The sequence below is a fragment of the Melanaphis sacchari genome, unplaced genomic scaffold (genome assembly GCF_002803265.2).
Source record: "Melanaphis sacchari strain LSU unplaced genomic scaffold, SCAv2.0 Contig23_pilon_pilon, whole genome shotgun sequence".
NCBI lineage: Eukaryota > Metazoa > Arthropoda > Insecta > Hemiptera > Aphididae > Melanaphis > Melanaphis sacchari.
In genome coordinates, this window is record NW_020271114.1 from 4,353,824 (window position 1) to 4,381,211 (window position 27,388).

At 37.3% G+C, this 27,388-nt stretch overlaps 1 protein-coding gene across 3 annotated transcripts; it reads left to right on the forward strand.

Moving 5' to 3' along the window:
• LOC112594740 (transcription factor btd-like) lies at nucleotides 1-26,507 on the forward strand. Of its 3 annotated transcripts, none has more exons than XM_025339697.1 (2): nucleotides 1-572; nucleotides 23,937-26,507. In XM_025339697.1, exon 2 carries the CDS (start codon nucleotides 24,005-24,007, stop codon nucleotides 26,051-26,053), a length of 2,049 nt encoding a protein of 682 aa, XP_025195482.1. In that variant the 5' UTR covers nucleotides 1-572; nucleotides 23,937-24,004; the 3' UTR covers nucleotides 26,054-26,507. The 3 variants fall into 3 exon arrangements, with proteins under 3 accessions (XP_025195482.1, XP_025195481.1, XP_025195483.1); XM_025339696.1 differs by lacking the exon at nucleotides 1-572 and adding an exon at nucleotides 9,612-10,290; XM_025339698.1 differs by lacking the exon at nucleotides 1-572 and adding an exon at nucleotides 14,341-14,822.
• The last annotated feature ends 881 nt before the right edge of the window (nucleotides 26,508-27,388 follow it).

Genomic DNA, 27,388 nt, shown 5'->3' on the forward strand with positions numbered 1-27,388 from the left:
ACGACGTTCGACGCCCGCGAGTAAAAGCGGCGTCGGCGGAACCGAAGAAGGATCAGTGTGTCAGCAACAGGCGACCGAACGACCTGTTGCAAGAGTGTACCACGTAATAATATTATCATTGTAATCGTATTATTGTAATATAATATACGTTAATGTACGGCGCGAGAGAAAATATTTTTTTTAGATAAAAGAGAAAAAAAAACCGAGCTTTGTCGCACGAACGCGACTATACACACGGCACTGTATCGTGCCCGTTCGGCGTGCACATCTCGTTGTGTACTTCGGTATAATATTGATATCGCGATCCATTTTTTTATTAAATTATTTTATTTTTACATAACTTTTACACGGTAAAACATTTTGCGCATTAATAATAATAATATAATCTATACGTTGTCCGTAGTACGTCGTTTCGTATTTGTTTAATAATTTATTAAAAATCGTGTGTTGCTGTGTGCGTAATAATATTATTATTTAGTTGTTTTTTTTTTTTTCGTTTTGTCGATCTTCACCCACGACACGTCTCGTGGGCGTCTGTCTACGTTCGAGATTCCACGCCACGATTTCACAAGGTAAATTGATTTATTTTTTGGTTTTATTCCGTTTTTTATTATTGTTATTATTTATTTATTAGTATTATTATTTATTTTTATTTTTGGTGGGGGCTTATTTTTATCGGTTTTGACGTTAAAACCGGAATGTAGTATGCAAAACTGGATTGCGGGCGATATACGTACGCATGTTTTTTTTATTATTTTTTATTTTTTTGTGTTTTTTGAACGTTTTTTATGACATTTATACTATATCAGACGAGAACATTTATTTCTATTTAAGTACAAAATCCATCGTTGTGGCACCGATGTTGATGATAATAATAATAATAACCGACCGGACCAATTAGTTTTACAACCGAGTTATTCTCAAAGCGCGAGCCGATGATTTGGGGCCATCAGACAAATACAGAATTAAGTTCAAATAGGCATATAAATAAACCGTTAAGTTTTTTGGGTGTCAAATATTACACATCGTTCGGATTCGACCTCGTGACATACGTGGGCGCCGCGTCGCTGCTTTCGGTCTACTCTGCGTAGAGAGTTATTTGCTAGTCATAGTGTTAAACAATTTGCAAAACTATAAAATCTTCTCTGTACCTACCGATATAAAACTTTAATTGGCTAAATAACGCATGTTTGCTAAACGATTTAAAATTACATTGCAGATCTCTGTTCGACTAGTTATAAACAAATTCCATTAAAAGTTTTATCAAACAAAACTTGAACCTTACGCTTTACATTACATATTATAATCATTAAAGACCTCTAAACTTCTATTTACTTTTTAATAAATTGGTTTTTAATATACAGTAAGTACACACATTGATCAAATACAAATAGGTTTAGTCCACCGTCCACGCCTTGTTTGCAATCTATGTTATACACATTATTATGTAAACTTGTTTTTCACACATATTATAATATGTTCAAACTAACCATTTTTTGTTAAAAGGTTTGCTTTACGTATCAACTTTGTTGTTTATACTATTTATACATAAATAGTACATTATTATCGTATTACAATTATTGACACTTTCTTGACGAATTTTGTCATTAGGCACCTCCTAAGAAACCTATTAGATGGTATTTTAAGAATTAACTTTTATTTTTATTTTTATCTTTATAATCCCAACTCATTTGTCGACTTTTATGTATTTTTCCTATCATTAAATTTCCCTAGTCTCACCCACAATATTCTTAAACTTCTAATGTATAGATATTGGTTTGTTGCATTTAGAAGAAAGTTTCTAAAATTATATTATAATCATTTTTGATGTTCATTTAACTTATAATTATTCAGTTATACGAAAAAAAATTAATTTGAGCTAAAAATTCAAAACTATTAGTATTCTTGTTGAATATGGAATGTAACTGTATGAAGTATAATAATACCTATTTCATACCTAAAAAATATTATAAATAATTTCAGATTATAATATTTAACAAAAAGTTTAGGGTACTGTCTAATGGTAAATTTTAAACTTGCTTAATATTAAACAAGAAGTTTTAATTTTAACAAAGATACCTTTAATCAAATGTTCAGATGTTAATTAAATGTGTAATTATTACAAGTTTGGCTATGAGATAAATTTAAAGTAAATTCTTCACCAATGAAAAATATTTAATTATAGGTAGATATAACAATAAATTATAATGTGTCATAGTATTCTTTCAAATTTGATTAATCCTGTGTAAATAATTTTTCTTTTTTATTGTCGTTTTATAAAATTATTTTGTGGTGCCAGTTTTGAAATCTATATTTTATTTTATTTTTTATGTTAGTAAATTTTAAAAACTTTTTTTTAATATTTTAAATCGTAAATTATATAACAATTATTATAAAATATACATAAAATCATTAATTTTTTTTCAAAATTTAAAAAATGTTTTTACTGTATGATATTTTTTCGTGAAAAAGTCTATTAAATATTAATCATATTTCAATATTTAAGTTTTGTAACGACTGTAGTATTAATTTTAGTAACATCTAAATACAACCGAATATTAATATCTATACAAGTATACACAACTAGTGTTTTTGATTTTATAATATTTTTGCTTTTTGGGTTCATTCAGCGGTAAAAAAAGTATATATAAGTAGTTTAAAATTCATAATATATAGATCAAAACAATTCTAATAATATAATAATTATCTTTTAAAATGTCCTCTAAAAAAAAATAATTTACTGCTTCAGGAATAGGATTGATTTTGCAAAATAATCGCTTTATATTCGTTTTGAGATACTTCAAAATAAAATAATATTCGGATCATAAAAAATTAATAAAAAATTTTAAATTCAGTTATTTATGGCCTTTGCGTATGCCTTTAAACTTATATAATTATTTATATAATCCATACATTTTGTTCTGACTAAGTTGATTCTCACGTATAATATAGATATAGACGGCAAAAATTTTATCAAAATCGGTTTTTATATAGTAGACACAATTTTTACTGCGATAACATAATATTATAACCTTATTATCTATTTTTGATATGAAAATGAAAGTTGAAATTAATACGTCCGACCACTGTAAGATAACAGTCTAGACACGTTGTAATATAGTAATATTAATTTAAATGTATATAATATTACGAAACCGGACAGAAATTTCCGGTAGTAGGACGCTTGGTAGTTTATTGGCAAGACGTAATATATTCTTGTGGACCGGACGGATCAAATCGAGTGGAAATTCAATGAATAAGAAAAACTCTTGTTAAATTTTATGTGTGCGTTGCCGTTTACGGTGTTTGCATATAATATAATTTCTAATCCAATTTCGTTTGGGTTGTTACGAGATCAAACAGCCGCACGGGGCGTCATCGATTGTTGTTTGTCATACGATGCAGCTGTTCCTTTGGGTCGGGTCTTTGTCGATGAGACGTTCAAGACGAAATGCGCCAAAAAAAAAAAAAAAAAAACGGTCGCACGTGTCATAACTATATTTTGAAAATAAGATTTTGTTACACGGATAACGGTCTACCTGCACAATGGTAATAGTGATGATCGATCAACCCCGTTTTTCTTGAATCGCTTTTACACGAGAAAGAGATTTATATTATATTACTATACGATGCTTAATACCTATACAGTATACACGTATATCCTATTTAAAATTTTATAAGTAAACAAATACGTATAGGTACTATAAGCTTAAGTTTATGGTTAAAATTAAATTCGACTAAACGGCTTAAAATTAAAATTTTAAATAAAACATTTTAAGAACTTGTGTTTGATTGCTCACATTACCATAGATGAAGCTTAGGTATAAACTTTAAGACCCACTTTACATTATGTCCGTTTACGTTTACCGTATATACTGAATGGTTGGTATATATAACAAAATGCACAAAAAGTAAAAAGTAAATATAATATAGGCGAGATAAACATTTTGATACGTATATTATATCTATGAACAAATTTTAAACATCAAGATTATATCTTTTGCAATACATGCGCGTATATTATGTCTTTGAAAAAGAAATATTTGTGTGTATAATGGATATATACGCATGCTAAGTAAACACGGACACAATATGACTATATACTATATAGTTATAACTTATTGTATATACTGTGTTTACTTGCAACGATTAGTTAAGAGGTTTTTTTTTTTTACTTAGATATACCACGAGTCCACAACGAGCAAAATCTGTTCTCCTCAAAAAGCGTGTGTGCAGATTAAAATACGTAAATACATATTTGTTTTTCTTCATACAAAAAAAAAAAAAAAAACCGTTAAAGCTATTTTCTTTTCGTGCATAAAAGAACCGCATTGTTACGGCCGTCACGCCCCTCAATAGATACAGTCCTGGTCTGATCGTATTGATAAGAATCCAAGTACTTAGCTGACACGCGTTTCCGCATCTGTGCTCGTCCAGACCCCGAATTCCATTTTTTCTACAAATACGTAGTGGCCGTTTTTATTGATTATTATTATTTTTCAAGTAACCTACGATGAGGTGTCGTATCTCTACGATCGCGATTCGTGACACGTTATTTTCTACAGTGTCTTGTCGGGTGAAAACTAACGCATTTCTCTAAGTACCTATCAACCTATCTACTCACCATGGTATATCGACATATAATATAATATATTAGCATCAGTTTATCTACTCTTTTCTACCAATAAATGAAGTGGTTTTATTAATTAGAATATTGTGGTGGGCGTGTTGGTATATTATACGACCGAGTAAAGAGATTTTTTTCTGCATGCGCAATTAAATGTATTTAAAATTGTTGTTAATGGATATATTATATTATTTTTTTAATCCCACGAATTTAAATGATTAATTACTTGTAAACACGAACAAGACATAAAATATAATAATAAATAAGACCGTCATAAAACCTATATCATGTAAAACTAGAAATGGGTTATATTATATGAAAAAGGCAAGGAATATTAACGAGCCTTTATTTTCATTTAGTATACTGTAGGTACTCGTATATTATAAGATATACAACAAAACTTCAGTGACTTATGATTTCACGATTATTGCATCACAAACTAACCGTAACCTTATAAATTCGCGGTGAAAAAAAATCAAACACCACATTATTACAGGGCTTGATTTTATCAGGAGACCCCGGGTTGTCGTCGCAGAAACAAAAAAAAAAAAAACTAACGAAATCCGTCGAAAACGCGTCAACCACGAGAAAAACAAGACGTTGCGTATTATGATATGCCTACCGGCCCTTATAAAAAAAAAAATCCACCGCTAGCAGCTGCGCTCGTAAACGATCGTATTGTTTATGTCATTATATGTATATTATGATACATGTTCGTTCTTGCCGCCACAAGTTGTCCGTAGACGTGTTCGGACGTCGGATTCGGACAGTTTTACAATCTCTCTCTTTCGGCCGGGACGCTGTTAAGGAAAAAAAAAAACGGTCGTCCGTCAGTCGACTTTGTATATAAAACACGTAGTTCGCCCTTATTATAACGCGACACCCAACACACACACGCACACATCTATACACGCACAAGAGTGTAATACGACCACCTCGCATATTTATGTATTATATTATAAACAGCCAATAACAAATAATTACACGTACACCGCGGTCCCGCAGCACAATAATAACGGTCGTTATTAATATTAATACTATACGTCTCTTCTTCGCCGTAAACCTCAAATTATTATTATTATTATTATATATACTTGTATACCTCGATATATTATCATCACAATTTACATTACGTACTACACCCGTAAATAAAACGTGCGCAGACCAGAGCGAGATCAGTAGGAGACTACACAGGCCGCGCGTATTGTTCGCGCGGTGTAGGTATATCGCATTTTATAATAATAATAATAAATAATAATATATTATATTATATTATAATAATGGTACGACTACCGCCGACCACAGCAGTAAAAACTACTCTTCCGGACCGCGACTTATCGACTTCGACGACACGACACGACGACGGCACCCCGTCGGGCGACCGATGCCCCGCTCGTTTACCGTGGCACCCGTGAAACCGATAAAAAGGTAACAGATACACGCGGAGCTATTCGATGTCCGATCGTCGTCGGCCTAAACGCCAAACACGAATAAATCACGAACGTATAATAATAATGTGTATAATCCACCTACCATATTATGTGCGGCGGCGGCGGCTGCGTGTTGTTCGTATCGGCGCGAAATCTTGTTAAACACGCGACCCGGTGCGTTACAAAAGCGAGGGTGGCCGCGCATATTATACACACACACACACATACCAACCCTCGTACACGACAATAATAAATGATAATAATAATAATAGATATAATGTTATATGTGTATACACGTGTGGGGGTTACCTATATTATATTATATTATTATTATTATTATTATTATTATTATATTGTGTACATATATTATACGTGCGATCGCGTACAATGGAAGACGGACGGGCACGTGCTATCGCGTCCCGTGCGCCGCCGCCCGTTGTCTGTCCACGGTGGGTGGGAGGGGCGGTGAGCGGCGGATGGGGGGATGAGAGGACGAAAAACGACTCACGTGGGCGGCACGAGTCTCGGCGGCGGTGGCGGTCCGGCGCGGCGACGGACGGACGGGCGGACGTCACCCTCTCGTGTCTCCGCGTCTTAGCGCGCACACGTCGACCGGTCTCCAAAAGAAAATCGTTTTTATTATTATCATTATTGTTATTGTTATTGTTATTAATATGATTTTTTATTTATTTTTTTTTTATTTTTATTTTATTTTTTGTCGTCACTCTTTTACGTGCGAGTCAAACTCGAGACGGCGTCGGACGTGAGTCAATGTGTGTCCGCCGCTGCCACCTCCGCCGTCTTTCGGTCGATTTTTCCGCGCTTCCCGACAAAAATAATAATATTTTATGTTATAATCGATTTCGTAACGGTTTTGTGTATGCGTCTCCTTTCCGACGGCTCGCGCGCGCGAGCTATAGCGTATACCATTATGTACGTGTATATGGGCAGGACAGGACAAGTATCGACGACGACGACGATAACACCTATTGATGTTGTATGTTATTTTACACAGATGCCTGCATGCTGCCTGCGCAGTGGATAATGAAAAGAAAAAATATATCGATTAATAATAAACCTATACCTACCTACGAATTTTTTTTTTTCGATTTCATTATTTTTAAATGTGTGAACCTTAACCATACATGCTTGTAAACCACCTCTCCCCGTCATGCCGCCGTGAATCGGTTTATTCGCTAGCGCGTGTCACATTATTACCTATACACGAACGTTTCGGAATCGATATCTTATGTTTTCGATTTTTTTTTTCAAAAGCTTGGGATCGTTATAGAAAAATGGAGATGAATTTTAAATACCTTGTAAGTTAGATTAGGTAAGGTTGATTAAGTTAACACCACGTTCACACGATTACACGCTGTAATTTGTAGGTATCCGTCACCCGATAGCCGATAGTTAATGATTTATTTTTTCGATATTAATTATGAGCAATCGTTAACATTTAAATTTATCATTTAAAAACGCTGAAATAATTTGAATTGATACGAATAATTATGGAGTGCACATATAAATTAATTATCACGTGGCCGAAATTATGAAACTCTGATAATTATGATTATTCTTAGTATAATCACCGATTCCGTGTAAACATTTATAATTATAATTTTTAATTGTGGGTGGTTAAGGATAATAATATGTAAAGATATTTTGACGCACTTTGATCGTTGTTTTGAGCACGACACGTGCGACACTCGTCCTTCTCTGTAACTCAACTACGATGCTATTATTATCGTACCGTCGTCAAACCACGATAAAATCGATAGAACCAACACCGTGCAAGTGCATGTTCTCAGCAAATTATTATTATTATTATTATTACTGTACGGTTAACGACTTTGGCTTAAGAAATCAATGCATATATTATTATGTGCCAAGCGACGACAAATCGTATAACGATATACGGCAGGCCCCTTTATCGAATTTTCCGGTTGGAAATATTACAAGGAAATCCACATCCGTACACGCCGTGGATCGTTATTGTTTTTCGTGTATTGTGTGGACGACGATCATACCACTGGCTAGTCCGAATTCCGAAGTCATTCACGCATGATATATCATTATCATTATTATTTACTACGATAGGGGCCCTATCGTGTTATTTGTCGCTTACAACGCAATCTTCGAGATGGACTAGAGAAAATAATGTAATACCGCTACGAAGAATAGCGGTGGCGGCGGTAAATTTCACAGACTATTCGAATGCGAGCACGCGACATCAACCGTTGTGGATAAAATCGAATACCTATGTATTATTAAATCGCATTATAAATGCTGCCAGTGCTGTGTACAGTGCATACTGCGTACGGGTTGTTTACCGGAGCCTGTGACGCGTTCGTACGCGATATCAATATAACGTCTAATGTGTAATCGATAAAACGGTTGAGTAATGGCCAGGAAAAATAATATTCGCACGAGATTGCTTCGACATCGGTTATTTTTATAATATAATAATATACACGTTCGAACGCAGAAGAGATAAAGTCCCGAACAAAATAACTAAAGTAACTCGAAAAATACCTGTCTGTTCTACTATAGACTATGGTCGTTCTCCCGTATTTACATCCATACGTAATAGTACGTATAATATTATATTATATTAATACGCGTAAATATGTATAAATAGGCGTACCGCGTACGTTACTATTATGTACAAAACGTACTTACCTATTTCAAACATAACAAGATATGCGCGAGAGACAATTTATATACGGTCGTTGTGTCAATAAGTTATTTTTAGGCTTCGGCGTGTGGCGACTTTGATAACCGTATTCCAGTTATTCCGTACCGACGACTTGTTTGTGTGGGAGGGGTGTGCAACATTGGCGCAACTAGTGGTTGGGTAATGTATGGTGCGTGTATGCGTTTGCCGAGGGGGGTGGTGGTGGACGGTTCGGTGGTCTTTATCTCTTGGAACACTGATATTCGGCTCCAAACGATTTGTTTGTTCATAGTGTATTGATGAGAAAAACCAATTCGGACTCGACAATAATAATAATTAATTTTCAATTCGTAACAACAATATTGTTACGTGATATTATTAAAATAATAACGCTGGACAATACCGTGTCGCCCGACGAACATTAACTCGCTATTAGCCAAACTTTTGAGTTACAATGATTATTTATTAATGAATCGATAACAGCGGTGCGTGAGCTGTGATTATCCTTCGAACACGATCGGTCTATTAAATTTTTAGTGAACCATTAACGAATAAAATATGAACAATATTATTATTATTATTATTATTTCCGTTGAAGTAAAAATAGTGAGACGGTGGGCACGTGGCAACACGACGATAATCGCACGTAATATTATTATTATCGTCGCGAAATTTTACGGGGAGGTCGGTCGCGCGTGGCTGCGACGGCGAGCCGCTGAGGCGTCGTCGTCGTCGACGCGATGGTGGCGGCGGCGGCGATGGCGGTGGCGGTGGTGGCGGCGCTGGCGGAGGTGGCGGAGGTGGCTATCGTTTCGTGTCCGTTCGTGCGCGGTCGACGGCGACGGTGCGCGTGTGTGTGCGCCGGCCGTCACCGTGGAGCGGAGCGCCGGACGTCACGAGTGCGCCAGGTATAGGTCGGCGACGTGATCGCGGAGCTCTCCGGCCAGCCAGTGGCGGTCCGGACGTTCGTCGTGTGTCATCTTCACGAATGTAAACGTCCCGCGCAACGATCACGTGTCTCACGATCGAGTTTATAAACGCCGAGCGCGATCAACACGCGCCCGCGAGTTTTTTTTTTCATACAAAAATATTATATGATATTAATATTATTACCACCGTTGTCGTTCGTATTTTATATCGTTCTTTTTTTTTTTCATTTATACTTACGCACACGCGCCGTGATATTCCGTCGCCGAAGTACCTATACGTAAACGCGGACACACGCGCACACGATAATTCGTTTTTATAGTATCATTATTAAACGTATTGTTATCATGACGATTTTTTACTCGATCGCGGTGTAAAATCGGATTCGTGTGCGGTCTATCGTTCGCTGTGAATTTTTTTTTCTCCTCTCGAGTATAAAATATAATATCACATGTTATACGATCCGAGATTAATGCTTGACGCGTTGTGACTTACCATAGTATTCTCGACGATGTACGGCGGCCGTCGTGAAGTTTTGTCCGTGTATTCTCGAAAATCGCACGTTTTCTGCTGTCTTCGGATTCGTGTTGTCAATAAATAACAGAAAAAGAAAACCCAGGTTTCAGCAGGTTAGAATCGTTTTTATCGTTAATAATATATTGTTGAGGGTATTATCATAATGGTCGTCGTCGCTCCGACGTAGGTCGTTTTCGCTGTGAGCAGATTTACCGGTGTTTTAACGTGCGCACTTTATCGTATATAATAATATAATATTCATCTCGGTGTTACTATTATTATTATAATAATAATATTTATGAGGTATTTTTTTTTTATCACTGGCGTTGTTATTAATTTTTTTTTTGAGTATCGAAAACATTTACGCCCCACATTCCGATGGTCGCGGCGAATGTGACTTAAATAGCGCGTGTGTGTACATTTAGGCATATTTCATTATTTGATTACTCATCGAAAAAATGTTTAAACTTTACGATTGATATTACGGTTAAGACGTTTTTTCGTTCCTCGAGACACTTTAATAACACGTTGATTTTTGAAATAATACCGACCTATGTAATTATCGAACTAGAACAGTAGTGTATGTGTGTGATGTGTCGAACGCGAGGACTTCAATTAAATTTCGACTTAAAACTAATAAATCAAGTTCAGAGGAAAACCGGTGATTATTGTAATAAGAAACCCATTAGTGACCAATGAATTCGAAAAATCGATTCTGTCTATATGGTAATACAAGGCCGTAGGTCTATCGTGTTTTCGGTGTGGTCAAAATTCTTTGGTATAAGTAGTTGTATGCATAAGTGTCGTCGTCGTTGTCCTAATCGTGTTTTAATTACGGGCGTGCAGAATTGCCTGGATAAAGCGATGACTGAAAATAAGACATTAATTTGTTTAAATGGCACATCCGGTAGAAAATGCGTTTGTGCAAAAATATAGTTACCCCTCCATGCTAGGTTAAACACACCCGCGTATGTTGTGAATTTCGCCCGACTGATGAAATTCTATTCCGGATTTAAATTTCACAAGGCAAATAATTTAGTAATAATAATAATTTATTGTCAAAAAAAAAAGTAATTGACATAAATTTAAAAAATTATAAATAATAATTGTATTAAAATATTTTTCCTGTTGACTTATTTCAAAATGTTTGTTATTTAAGTTATTTTTACAATGTAGTTATGCAATGGTAGGTAATTGAAAATTTATAAATATACAAAATGATCCGAATCATAAGATGAGATTGTCATTGACGTGTAAACTTGAAAGCTTATAAAATAAAACTCGAATAAAATTATTCGACATATACTTACAAATTCCCTATACGGTTATACCTATAATTTATAAATGAATCGTATAATAGTAGTTATGCTTATATATTAGGTATGTTTATTAAACAAATCGTTTACGGCCGACGTCAAGTTTAATAGCGCCGGACACTGTTTTACGATCAACATTTATTATTTTATAATTTTTATTATCTAGAAGAGAATGTTTTTTTTTATTGACGTCCCCCGGGAAAAATAAAATCGACATGTTATGAAAAATATTACATTACTGTTTTATATATATACATATAATGTAATGTAAGTAAAAAAAAATTAGTTCTAGTGAAAAAAAATTACACAAGAAAATCCAGTCCTCATCTAAATTTAAATAATTAACCTGAGCCTACAGGAAATTAATACAAAATAAAATTGTCGTTAAATAATACATAGGTACACAAAGGCTGAATATTCAAATATATTGCTTATAATACTATGCGAAATGGGGGAGGTGAACTAAACGTGCGTGTGCTAGACGGGTTCAAATGTTGAATATTTTTCAAGGATAAATAATTAATGATTGCCAAGGATGTACTGATGACCTTTGAACAGATTTGGTGGGTGAATTATAAAGAAAAAAAGGTGCATCCTGCCATTGTGTCGCGCAAAGCTGTTACGTATTCATTATCAAAAAAATTCATAATTTTTAAATATTGTTTACCAGACAGTTAGTTTTTATTTTGTTTTTTTTATAAATTCCAATATGATATTTCCGTTCATAAATGAAACATACAGGTTAATCAAATAAAAACTCTTGCTCCCTGTATTAATTTTATAAGTTATTTATGTTATTATATAGGAATAGCTGATGTATTATTTTATTTTAATGTAAACCTACCTCCCGTAACTGCATATTTCAGGATTCGAGTGTCAACATTAATAACTGTATAGTCATCGTCAAAAATATCAATTAAATTAAAACAATAATTTAAAAAATGTATTATTATCTTTTATTGTTATAGGTACACCTTGAAAATATGACACTTTAGTTTTAGGTTTAAGTTTAAACGTTTATAAATATTATACACCGCGTAGGATTAAAATTGTTTTGAAGTATTAAAGAAAAATAACTCACAAGTCCTGTTGTATGTATAATGTAGGTCATGTTACTTAAGAAAACAATCGTATTTTTTATTATTATGTACAAATGTCCGCTCGTCTTTTAACGTGACAAAACTCGTGAGCGCATATATAATATTTAAAATAAAATTCAGGAATTATGGTTTTAATATTGGTTAATTTATCGGAGTAAATACAAAACGGATTTGTGCCAGAGACCCGTCATCGCTATCGCTGTATCCTATATACATTTACTGTGTGTTACGTGTACCTATGATCGTAGTATTTCGTTTTATTACAATTTTGTATATCACAAAAACAAAAAGCGATGTTGGCATTTTTTGATGATTCTTTTTGGTTTAATTCTAACGGTTTTCATTGCCCATAATACTTAACGTGTTTGTGAAATACATTGGGCGATCTCAAAAAAATAAAATAATAATTGTAAGACGCATGATGACAGTCCACGATAGCTTTTGCATACCTATTATTAATTTTAAATTTTAATTATTATTATTATTATCATCATTCATTATCGACATTCTAGATTACTGTACAGAGGTTCTCATTTTATGTTTGATGCCGTCATACCATCTCAAATGTTGCCTAATCCGTATATTCACTGTCCGGTGGTCTGGAGTAAAGGGTTGTTCGAGGTCCTGGGTTTTTGGTACGTGCTGCGCGAGTGGGTCGGCTTTAGTTCTTTTGGGCCCAAGCGACCAATAGTAGTTTAGCACGTGCGGTTTATTCTTCCTTATTGCACATCACGGACGTTGACACGTACCGCGTTTTTATATACAAACACTGCACACACAATACGACTCGTCGCCGACGGAGGGCGTAAGTATTTGGTTCGTGCGAAGGGGTGTAAAACTCTTCGTCCGAGTACCGCTGAGGGATGAGAGAAGACGATAATATGATTGTACTAATAATAATAATAATAATAATGTATACACCTACGGTGGTTGACGTGCCTGTTAAGGTGTATATATTAAATATTTATAGTAAACGTACGAGGGCTTTGTGATTGCCTAACGCGCGTGTTACGAAACTAACTATACTACGCGATATACCCACAGTGCTGATACCCTCTTTTTTTGAATTTGGTTATGCGCTATTGTATATCATAAATTATTACGTATCACGGGGACTCGTTAGATAGGATTTTTGATTTTTCTGCTGCAATAACTTATTTAAGTGTAACTCACATTCGAAACATTTTAATACAATAATATGAGGTATTAATATATTGTGTCGATATACTGCGATTGGTGTAATTAATGTATTCGATTGTAGGAGTAATAAATAAGCCGCGGCACTTGGTTTTCGCGTTAGTTAGGTAATTTAATTTCAAAAATCAAATCGATCACATCATCCCCCGCCGTAGTCTTTATTACTGTAAGCATCCCGCAGTGCATGCGTGTCGTTGTGTCGGGTAATATTGCGAGACGTAAGTCGTCGCTGTCGGTTATTATGTTGTATTTTGACCAGAGTCCGAAAGTACTGCTCTAGAAAACAGTAGCGTAGGAGTATATATATGAGTATATAGTCGCGCGAGGGGGGGCCCACGCGCCGTCCTCTGTTTAGGACGCGACCTACGCGCGAAACGCTCCCACAATTTACGCCCACTTACGCCCACACATTGACAACAATAATAATATAATAATGCTTAAATTTGAAATAATTGTTGTCTCTGTAATTTGCATATGTATACACGTTCGCGAAAATCGGCCTGTCGTGTACTCGTGTGCATTATGTGTCGCAGTTAGTTTTGATACTGCAATACATATCTTGTGTCATCACGTCGATGAGAAATATTCGATAAAGAATTCATCGAATTTGGTAGGATTAGCAAGCTTCCGAATGAATTTTTGTTTGAACAGTTATTTGAGTGATTGATGGTGAGTTGCTAGCGCCAGAGATGCTGTGAAAAGGAAAACTGCGAAATTGGGCGTACCTACATGTAATAGTAAAAATACCACCCGTTACTTACTCTATTATTATTACGATGTCGTCCTAAAACCGTATTGATTCTTATTTGTGTGATAGGGTGGTTTAAATTGGAGTAACAGGGGTTGATGTCAAAGTGGTGGTGGCGGCGGTAGTTGCGGTCGATGGCCTCGGCGTGATATTCGGCGTGCGTGTGTATAGAAATCGAAATAACGTCGCGATTCACGGTCATCGGAAAACACGAAAGCGGTAGCGGATCGGGTGGTTAACCTGTTGGCTCGGAGAGCAGTGCCCGTGTAGCAACATAGCAACAGGTAGCACATATATACACATAGACACGATTGCGCGCGCGCTTTCCTCTCTACCGCTCCTGCCATGTTTTTGCGAAAACTACCCTTGTCGTTGTATGCTTTTACGTCCGCTTGTAGCGTATTTTATCGATTACTTTACTATATTGGCCGCGGTAGTTCTGACACAGAACACACTCGATCGACCCAATGTCAAGGACGACCATCCGTCTTTCCCCGTGTCGTGATATATGTATAATACGCCGTGTATAATATATTACTATATACACACCTACGTCCCGCAGTTCATATGGCGCCTCGTAAGTCCGTTCGATTTCATATTTTCTCCCGTTACCACCCCGTCGCCGCGGCATTTATAATAAAATATAAGTAGTATTTTTGTTATCCATGTAACGCTCACTATATAGTACACTATAGTAAACACTATACGCATAAATACATCATCTCGTAAATCATGCACTCTGTAACATGATATCGCTGTAGTATATCGATGGGTGGCAGCGTGAGAGCAACTCGCACGCGTCTCTTTGTTTTTACTGCTCGTCACTAAAATAATATAATATGCACTATTATTGTCCTCGAGCAATAATATTTAATTATAATATAAATAATCGTTTTTCACTTAACTTAATATCGTTTTGGTGCGTTCTTCGATCCGTCATAAACTGCATTTAGATTTTTGCGGTGTACAATAACATTGTGTAGTTTTGTCGATCATCGTGGTGATAGCGTTCCTCAAATGCACCTCACGACATTAGACAACCAGACTTTTCTATTGTCAAGGGGTTGTCAGTAAGTGTCCGAAAATCTATACACTATGCGTTTGTACGTAAAATTGTAATATAGACATCGCTATCATTGTGAAATTTGTTTGTATTTTAGTGCCACCACTCGTTACAATATGATCAGAGGGAGAGACGCAGGGTAATTTTATCCTGGTGTATCCCATTTTTATCAATAAAGACGCGGCTTTCAAATTTAAACTCGCAGTAGTCATCTCTTTCGAACTTGTAAAACTCGCGGCACAACGCATATAAATTAAATAATATACATCTGTTTATTGTACACTTAGTACTTACTGTAACAGGGTATTCTAAGCACCTCGCGCATTTACTATACGTATTAATATTAAATTGCATATGTTTTGGATTAATGGTCGTGTAATGAACGTTCGCCATGGATGACGTTCAGTGCCGCTGATTTTTTATACACCTATATAATATTATGTACGTTTTATCGTAGGTAAAATAATAATATGAAATAGTCGTAGGTTTTCTTCACGGAATACATACGCGTAAATTATATAAAAAAAAGTGCTCAATCATTGTGACGCGTGAAGCGATATTTCAAACGACCTTTCGATTTCGCCAATAAAACTCGTACCAATAACTTTATAATTTTATATATACATACGTACATAAGCATGTTATGTGAAAATATTTTAAATTCACACAAATGTCGTCTTCTGCCGCCGTGTGGATTATATTATAAATTATAATTTATAGAGAGTTGCAAATGTGGTTTTAATCGATGACCGTCGTCGATGATTGTCACCGTAGTCATCGTGAGTATTTTTTTTGTTGAAATTTATGAACATAATCGTTGTATGTACGCCGCCTGTCGTCTTTGTCGCTGCACACGACAAAATGGTCCAGGTCGGTACGCATAGATGATAATGTGATAATAACAACATTACGATCGTCGTCGAGATGAATTTTCAGTTATTGATCGTTTTATTATATCGGGTTAGTCCAAGCGTCTTGGAAACGAATAATAAAATAAAACTAAGAATTAAACGTCAACAGTGCCTAATAAAAAAAAAAAAAATTAAAAAACAAACAAAATCGTCTCCCATAATCCTCTGGCGAAACCGGTTAAATGTCGTTAACACCACGATCGCACCGCTTCCATGCATTAGTACTACTACTTCTTTTACTACGTTACTACTACTACTGACTATGAGATGACGTGCGTAAGTATATACGGTCAGTCGAGTTTCCAAAAATTCCTTTATATATATATGTGTGTGTGTGTGTAAAAAAAAAACCGTCACCGAGACGTACACACTCGTATTTATATCATGCAGTAACAGTGCTGTTTTCGATTCGTTAAGATTGAAGCACGAAAGATGAGATAAAAAATCAAACCAATTGATTTCGGACGATTTATATTGCCAATGGTATAGTTTCATTGATTTTTTAAAGGTTAGCCGCTCGTCTCAAATCGCGTACAGTTGGTCGTAGTATTCACTATTTGCACATGTATGATGTGTACTGTAGTAGCGTATTGATAATTGTTTTCTTTAAGTACATATAAGGCGTGCAGTTTAACTACATACCATCTAACAGCTACCTTTAGATATAATTACTAATAATCAATATTTGTACGATGTGAAATATTTTTGAGAGATGCTAAGAAGTATTAACCGATTTTCACATAATATACTCATTAATTTTAGCCTGCAGTGTTATCACCAAAAATTTGAATATTTTTAAATAGTAATACCCTTGATAGTTCGACGTATTATACAATAAAATAATTACTGAAGTTTCCTCGGGCCAAAAAATCCAAACGCGCTCACCGACCTGTATTTTTACCATTTCCATATTCAATATCTGTATAAATGTTGTGATGTTCAATCTGTGTTGATCATATCAATGTATTATATACGCTTACTAGTTACAGAGACTTAGAGAGTAAATTGGAATAATGGTCGAGCAAATAAAACTACGGACTATTACCGTAGGTGTAAATCTGGCGACGTTACCTGTCTGAGGTCTCTATACGATCGGTGTAAATACGTCAAGTATGATACTGCAGTATTGCAGGTATCTGTGAGATGTCATTATTCGTCTGTGCCAGCGAGATGACTGTACTATACATCCACGCAACTTTTCCGCGGCCGACGAGACTTCCCCGCTGTGTCCGATATATTGAGTTGGGCAATTTTATATTACACACACACACATACACTATAATAAATATATATATTAATATATTGGTAATAATACAACCACGTATTATATGTGTGTATTATTGCTAACAATTTTTTCTTTTCGTCAATTAACAATCTACAACGACCGTTGCGTAACGTCATATGTATATAGTGTATTAATATATATATACATAATAAACGTGTCTCTTATAATATATCCACATACGATAATAATGATAATATATATATAATGTATATAATATTAATAATATTATTATTATCTCTGGCGTCCTTGCCGGGCTACGAGAGCACTAATTAACGACGCGTCGCAGTCGTGTCCTCAAACGTTGCTGCCGTAACCAGTAACCACCCGTCGTATCGAGTATTACGCGCAATTTTTTTCACTCGGCGGTGAACGGGTTAGGTTCTCTGTGTCGCCGTCGCCCTCCCTCAATCCGTCGTTTTAACATGCTGTCAGAAAATACCTACATAATGACAATAATGATAATATTAATAATAATCAGAGCTTGGAAGTACATTCATTTGCATATTATTAATATGATTTGGCACATATTCGTTTTGTAATACATATTCAACTCAAATCTAAAAATGTATGTTGCATATTTTTGCATATTTTAAGCTATAATACAAATCAAGGCATGTTTTTTGTTAATAAATCAAAAAAATTAATTCCAAAAGAAATCTAATTTTAAAAAAGAGCCTTCATTTATATTTAATTATATTAATATTTTAGTTAAATTTAAAACTGTTTTTTTATAGTTAATATTTATAATATAATACAAATTATGATTTATATTCTATATTTTTATATAAATTTCATAGTTTTTGTACATATCGGTAAATCAAACGTGGTCTTTAAGTATAGCAGTAAAACTTCACAATTTTTTTTTAGAATTAGGAGTGGTTGGGCCAATTTAAAAGTTTTTTTTTTTTTTTATTTTTACACGATATATATACAATCTGTACAATTTTGCACAATTAGCATATTTGATAAGGGTTAAAATATAATACATGAGTACATGAGTAAGAAGCCACCCATTGATGGCACTTAACTGGAGGTTGTATGAAAACTAGCTATATTTTTATATACTGATTTTTTTTTTTTTTTTTTTTTTTTTTTTTTTTTTTTTTTTTTTTTTTTATAATAATTTTTTATTTGATATTAGTTCCCTAGCAGATCACGGCACCATCTCCTTTTTAATCGACGCCTGGGGTTGCCAGGTAATGTTTGAATGGATAGATTTTTAATGAGTGGGTTATGGTGTGTTTGCAGCCGGGCATGAAAGATTTTGTAGAAATGTATAGCTTCTTCTGATACAGTTTTTATTGACAGGTCATTATGTATAGTGTAATTCGAAACAAAGGGTGGAGCATTAGTAATTTTTCGAAGAGCAATATTCTGAAATTGCTGAATTTTGTTTGTATTGGACGCTTTTGCTGTACCCCATAGTTGGAGACCATAAGTCCATAGAGGTTTTAGTAATGTTTTATACATAAGAACTTTAATTTTTAAGCTGGAGTGTTTATTATTTGTGAGTAGCGTTCGTAGTCTGCGAAGACGGGCGTTTAAGGCAAGTCGTTTTATACGGATATGGCTATTCCAGGTGAGGCGCTTATCCAAGTTAATTCCAAGATATCTAACTGAGTCAGCTGTGGGAATAAGTATGTTATTTAAATAGACATTTGGACAAATGGAGTGGCATAAGGTGAATGTTATGTGTACTGACTTAAAGGGATTAGGTTTAATGCGCCAATCGGTGTACCAATCAGACATTAGGTTGAGATGAGTTTGAAGATTTGCCGAGGCCGTAATAGGGTTTTTGTCAATTGATATGATGGCTTTGTCATCCGCGTAATCAGCTACAGCTGTGTTCTGGGAGATGGGCTGATCAGAAGTGTAGATATTAAAAAGAAAGGGAGAGAGGATTCCGCCCTGGGGAACTCCAGCTAAGATTTCCTCGATTTTGGATACTGAGGAGCCAAACCGGATTTGAAAATGGCGGTCGCTTATATAAGACTTAATTAATAAATATAAACAGGGAGACAGAAATTTTTTTAATTTAAAAAGTAAACCTTCGTACCAAACTCTATCGAACGCTTGGCTAATGTCGAGAAAAGCACAAGTGCAATAATGCTTGTATTCTAGGGAGCACGAGATTGCGTCAACTAGTCTATGTACCTGGTGTATTGTATTATGAGCTGAGCGAAAACCAAATTGCGAGTCAGGTAAAATCTTGTTCGTAGAAATGTAAGGTAATAGCCTTTTAAGTATCAGTCTTTCCAGTATCTTACCTAGAAAAGGTAATAGACTTATTGGTCTGTACGAGGAAGGCAGATCAGGTGGTTTGTCTGGTTTAGGAATCATGATTATGTTTGAAAATTTCCATAAGAGTGGGAAGTATGAAAGCCGTAAGGTTGCATTAAATAAATAGGTAAGAAATAGTATAGCTTTTTTCGGAAGACATCTAGCAACTTCTGCAGTAATAAGATCAAAGCCTGGTGTTTTTTTTGGTGGAATATTTTTGTATTGCTGTTTTTATTTCGTTTGTTGTAAAACACTTTTCAGGGAGATGAAGAGGCATGGGACAATCTAAGTACTGGATAATCTTAGAGGTGAGATTTGGATTATTTACGTCGGGATGTGGCCTAAATATTTCCGCTAGATGCTGACGAAACGACTCCGCCTTGTCCTCGTCAGTTATAGCAATAGAATTGTCAATTTTGGTTAAAGGTGGTAGGCTAGTTTTGTATTGTAGGAGTTTATTTGTTTCCCTCCAGAGGCTGCCGTCAGAAGAGGATAAGTTGGATAGCTTTTGTTCAAATATGTCTGATTTGTATTTAAGAAGTTGTTTTTTAAGCGAATTAGAAAGTTTGTTGTAAAGTGCTCTGTGGGAGGGTAAACGAGAAGTTTGATACCTTGCCCTGGCTCTCCTTTTATCCGTAATTAATGAACGTATATGCATCGGTAAAGATGGCGTGCTGTTGGAAGTTGGGGTAGACTTAGATTGGGATGCCCATGCAGCTGATTGAATGATTGAGGTAAATTTATCAACGGCGTTATCAATATCCTCCAGAGTTTTTAATTTAACGTTCAGTGTGATCTCTTGATCTACTAAGTTATGGAACTTAATACGATCAGTTGAAGGATAAAATAATTTTGGAGCTGTCATACGTAATGTTGGGGATGCATTGATTGTCATAAGTACAGATGAGTGGTCAGAGTTTAGATCCAGGATGTTTTCCGGAGTGCAGACTAAATTACTTGGTACTTTGGCAACGAAAATATCAAGGATGTCAGGTTTTTTGCGTAAAGAAGTTGGCCAATACGTTGGACCTGGAGGTGCTAGAATTGAGTATTTGTTTGCATTGACGAAATTGTGTAGAACATTGCCACGTGGGTTGCCAGTTCGACAGCCCCAGGATTGATGCTTGGCATTAAAATCTCCACCGACTATGAAATTTGAAGTAAATGATGAGAAATAGTCGAGAAAAAGAGTTGAAGATAAGTTGTGTTTCGGGGGGCAGTAAACTGCAGCGATGGTGATAGGTATATGATTCAGCTTAATAGATACAGCACAGGATTGAAGATAATCTTGTGAGAAGTTTGGTAGGGGAGAAAAGGACAAAGTAGATTTAATTATGACAGCAACACCACCATGAGCTTTGTTGTCTGGATGATTGGATTTGAGCAGAGTATAACCTGGGATAAAAACATTGGAATATTTGGTAAGGTGAGTCTCAGTAATTAAGGCAATATCGACACGTTTTTCATATAGGACAGCTTGTAATTCATTGATGCGGTTTTTTATTCCATTAGCATTGAAAAGGATGACGATGATTGATTTTGAGGTGAGTGAGTTATTTATCATTTTTGTTTTTTAAGAGAGATGAGATAACTTGAGTTAAGAGTGTAATTAAGGGGTTAATTATTGATTTGAATTCGTCAAGAAAACTTGAAAATTTTTTATCAAAATCTAGTTCAGGGGGAGAATGGTTGGTATCTCTTGACTGATTTGAAGTAGCTTGGGCATAGGTTCTCTGGGATGAAGAGGGAGTGAGGGTTATAGGGTTGGTTTCCACAGATGGGTGGCATTCTTTTACAGTAGAATTATTATTAGTTGACTTAAAATTAACATTATCATGTAAAAATTTACTTTTGTTGTTAGGCTTGTTTCGACGTTGAAGTTCTCTATAGACGTTGCATCCTCGGTAGTTGGCTGGGTGGTTTCCTGCACATAGGGCACATCTGGGAGGAGAGTCTCTTGGTTTCGTGCAGATTGAAGAAGAATGTGAGTCTCCACAGCGGACACAACGAGCTGAGTAGCCACAGTAGGATCGCGTGTGACCATAGTCTTGACAGTTGAGGCATTGACTTACCAACTTTGGTTTGTATGGCTCTTCGATTTTAACCTTCGTATGAAGAAGGGAGGATAATTGAAATATTTCATTGGAGTGGTCAGTGGGCTCCAAGTCAATGAAGAAAAGTGGAAGTGGGCGTTTATTTATCTTATGCAGCACGTTTGTGACCTGCCTAACCTCGTAGAGACGTGTTTCAAGTTCAGCTTTAATCAGCTCCGTAGGTGTGGAGGGGTGCAAATTTCGAATAACCACTCTCAGTGGCTTGTCCTCTTTCAATTGGAAGGTGTGGTATTCTGCTTTTTGGTCTTTCAAATAGCGAATTAGTGTTCTATATGATTCGGGGTTAGCAGTCTGTATTTTTAATCGATCGGTGGAAGATTTGAAGTAAAAATTGTCTACTCCGATCAGCTCAATTAGAACTGAGGAAAAGCCAGGGAAATCTAAAACTCCTTTCATGAAGATTGGAGGTGGGGGTTTTATATGATCAGCAATGATAGATCCTTCGGAGACAGTGTCAGCTTCAATTATTGTAGCAGCAGGTTCGGTTTGAGTAAGCACTTCATAACGATTTGTCGTTATAAATAATTTATTATTTTTTTTTTTATTTGAGGTAGGATCCGGAGATTTTGGTTCAGATGAATCAGAATGGTTTCTTTTACTTATCTTTTGTGTCCAACCGGCATCCGTGTTATCAACCAGGAGTGAAGTTGGATCTGTTGAGTTCAGCATAGGATTATTTGTAGAATTTTTGATTAGGCGAGCTGCCTGTATAGTGTTGCTGTTTTTGTTTTTATCTGCATGTTTATTAATCACTTTCGGCGATGTGGGTACGTTGAGAGAACGCGGCATGTTATCTGTGGGCAAAGGTCGTGTACCGATGCGCGTTGCAGCGATAGCGTGACGGATTTAGTAGACGGTAAGAACTTTATTTAAACGTAAACTCAGTTCGTTTACATTTGGATTGAAAAAAAACGCACTTAGGCGCACTTCCAGTTTTTATAATGTATAAATAAATAGGGAAGAATTGCGAATTTTTTTTTACGTACTAGGTACGACAATTTTGGACGCGAAAATTTGACGGGATCGCGAAAATAACGGAGCGTAATTAAACGTGTGCGACTAGCGACGTGCAGACCGCGACTCCAATTTAAAAGTGAAAAAAAAACTAAGTATCACAATAACTAAAATTTATAATGTGTTAATGTTAATTAAAAAAATAAATAAATATTATTTATTTAGGTGGTGGATTTATCTACATTCGTAGATTACTTATGGATTTTGGCCTTTACCCTTTTGCGTTACAATATTATTTCAATTTTTCCGACTTTATTCGTGGATGTTTTTAAATTTTCAACATTTTTGTTTTAAAACATATTCTCTGCGTGAGTGATTCATCTGAGAAGGATCCAACCTTTCTTTATCTATGGAAAATCTCAAGCTCAGCTCTGAAAATGTTTTCGTTTAATACTTATTTGCTTGTTTATTCTACACCGTCTCGATTTTTCTGAACTTTAAAATTGTGTCGTAGCAAAGTTGCGTGTTTGATTAATAAAAACTACACGTTGCGTCGTGGACTTCCTTTGAGTTAATTAATAATAATTACGCATTTAAAAAATGTTAAACGATTTACAATATTCGATATTGCAACTCTGAAAGCTTAGCCTGCAGTGTAGTTTTTATCAAGAATAAAAAACAATATATTTGTTTCTACTAGTTACACAAACTTTTATTAAAAACTTTATTTTTTATGAATACACTGACGGTTCTAAACGATCGGCTTTAATTTGAAATTGTTTTCGTTTCAGGTCACCACCTTGTTGGTGCGCGTGCGTCGTTTTGTGGTGATCGAAAGTCTGTTCGATTAGCTGCACGAATGACTATGGCTGAGGTGGAAATGGAGCCGCCGACAGACAGGGCGAGCCGGTCGACGATCTACAAGACCAACAATAACCATCCGCTGGCCACGAACAATAACAACCATCTACATCACGTTCCCAGCGCGCGTCCGGTGGTCGTCAAACACAAAAAGCGGAAACGCCTGAACCAAGTGTTGGACAGGTTGGCGGGTCAGGCGACTTCGCCCAACAACAACAACAACAACAACAACAGTAGTAATCACAACAACAACAACAACAACGAGGTCGTGGCCGTGAAAGAAGAAGAGACGACGATCAAGGAGGACGGTGGGTCGGTGACAGCCATGGTGGTGGTGGATAGCGGCCACGTCCAGAACGGCGTCGAGTACGAGAGTGACGAGTCGTTGCGGAGGTCGTCGTGCAAAGATAGTTACGAAGAACCGTTCAGCCCAGCCGGATCGTCGTCGTGCAATCGGTCGCCGCGCAGCTCCCACACCGACTCGCCGTTCAGCCCGAACCGGACGAGGCCGGACGACCCGCCGGCGACGCATCTACCCGCACCACCGCCCCAGCAACAGTTTCACCCGCCGCCACCGCTCCCACCGCACCCGCTTCATCACTATCTCAAGTACCCCAAGTGCGACTGCCTGTTCTGCGGTGGCGACGGGACCTCGCCGCCCCGGCACCCGCTACCACCCATGCCGCCTCCCACATCGCTGCAGCAGCAGCAGCAGCACCACCAACTGAACCGGAACATGATGCACCACGACAAGAATCCGCAGCAGTTACCCGTCACGCCCATGTCGCCGGCATCGCTGTTAGCCGGTTCCATGTACACGTTCGAACACTACCTGCACACCAAATACCTGCCCGACATATTCCGGAAGCGGCGGAGCCATTCCGATTCCGATGTTCCTATGTGGTTCGAAGCTACTAAAGCCGAACACTGCAGCGGCGGCGGTAACGACGACTCGACCGCTTCGACGGCCGCGGCTGTCAGGTTGAACACTACGGTCGCGGCCGGGACCGGCAGCCGGAGGGGCAAGAGGCCGTTCTCGGTGCCACATCCGCTGGACAAGCCGGCTCGGAAGAGGGGTCCGTCCGCGGGCTCCAGATCGTCCGCGCACCCGCCGCCGCAACCGCCCCAAGACTCGCCGCTCGACCTGTCCATGAAGAACGGATTTTGGCCGTTTACCGCACCTGAACCGCCGACGGCAGCGGCCGAACCCTCCGTGGCCACCGTCATCGCAAACGCCGCGACGACGCCGCCGTCACCTCCGCTCCCGGCCGCCGTCTCTTCCACTGCCACTCCTACGACGTCGGTCGTGTCGGTGGGCTACTACAGCCGGCCGGGTAGCGCGGGCGGTTACACCGTGCCGGTAGTCAAGGGCGACGTGGCATCGCGCACCACCAAGGCTTCGGTGGCCGTCCGGTACAACCTGGAAGTGTCGCCCGTCGTCGAGGAGATGCCCGTCGGCTCGGACGTGGCGTACGTGTGTCCGGTGTGTGGGCAGATGTTCAGCCTGCACGACCGGCTGGCCAAACACATGGCTTCTCGGCACAAGACCTCGGCGTCGGCGTCGTCGTCGTCCATCACCGGGACGCCGGCGTCGTCGTCGTCGGAAAACGGCGGCGGCGGTGGCGGCGACTCGTCCGGCGGCGCGACCAAGGCGTACCCGTGCGAGGTGTGCAACCGGTCGTTCGCGCGCAGCGACATGCTCACCCGGCACATGCGACTCCACACGGGCGTCAAGCCGTACACGTGTCGCGTGTGCGGGCAAGTGTTCTCGCGGTCCGATCACCTGAGCACGCACCAGCGCACGCACACGGGCGAAAAACCGTACAAGTGTCCGCAGTGTCCGTACGCCGCGTGCCGCCGGGACATGATCACCCGGCACATGCGCACCCACTCCCGGTACGAGATGGTCTCGTCGTCGTCCGCGTCCGGGGCCGCGGCCATGGCGGCCGCGCTAGGCCTGGACCCGCCGTCGCCCGCCTCGCCCACCGACGGCCAACTCTTGCTGTCGCCCCCGCTCGAGGTCCTCTGCAAGTCCGAACCGCAGTAGCAGCGGTGTCCGCGGAATCGTGCGGACGGGGTCGTAATGTTGTTATTATGATGTCAACGTCTCACGTTTGTGTAGTAATATTCTAATGATATAGTAAATAATATAAAATGTGTTTATAATAATATTATTTATTAAAATGTATAAAACGTAGCGCCGATAATGTTATTATACTATTTGTACTTGTAAATTTTAGTCTTAAGAACGATACACACAGAACACACACACCGTACACATACACAACACACACACACACACAACATACTACACTACAAACGCGCGTGCGCACACAGCTTTTTGTCAAAACCAAAGATAAAATATTATAATAATAACAATAAGTCTATGCGCATGTATATCATGTTTAATTGTTCGTTTTCCTGAACGATTACATTTTTTTTTCTCGTATGGATAACATTCATATTATTATGTGTGTATTGACTACAAATAATAATAATATGATCGTAATACTCGGGTATTGTGTTACTATTATTATTTATATTATGTATACCTACATTTTTTTTTTTCGTTTCGTCGTCGATATACGACTCGACTCGTGCTGCTTACGTGTTTCGTACACCACGACAAAGTATTTGGTCCGCGAGAGAAGATTTCTCGCGTATAAAATATATTTTTCGTCTCGTACGCTGACAATCGTCGTCGCCGCGCGCAGTCTACGTAAATCAACAACGAACGTCGTCATACGCGCGTCATGTATTTTTTTCTTTTACTCTAATTAATTTTCAAATAAGTGTAAAACAACAGGGTGTGTGATAACTATTATTTTGTATATTATTATTATGTATTATGTACCGCGACGTGCCATCCTACGTAAGTTCGTTTTTTATTACCATTTTTTTTTTCGTTTTTGTACCATTGTTATCGTCGCGAGATTTGCCGACTCGATACATTCTGGTCATCCAGCTACAGTCATCCGTCGTCATTATTCATACAATGTTGATACTGTTTTTTTTTCATTTTTTGTTCGCACTGAAGCGAATATTTGCTCAAATTTAATAACAAAATCTCCCTAAATACCTGATTACGGGAAATACGTTTCGCGATTTGTAAAAATAAAAGAATTATCGCAAAATCCCTATACGAAGCGGCTGTTATTATTATTACTATCATTAATTTTTTTTTCTTAATGAAGCGTGTTAAATAAAATTCTTTATTACGGAAACCACATATCTTTCGACATTTTTTCTTACCAAACGATTATCGTTAGTATACAATAACGTCATATCATAAATATTATATACGGACGATTGAATTATTATTAATGTATAATGCTATTTTTATTGTAATATTATATTATACAAAACGTGCATGATGTGATAG

Bases quoted from the DNA above. Each gene is read 5' to 3' on its own strand.
- LOC112594740 (XM_025339697.1), top strand. From the start codon at position 24,005: ATGACTATGGCTGAGGTGGAAATGGAGCCGCCGACAGACAGGGCGAGC.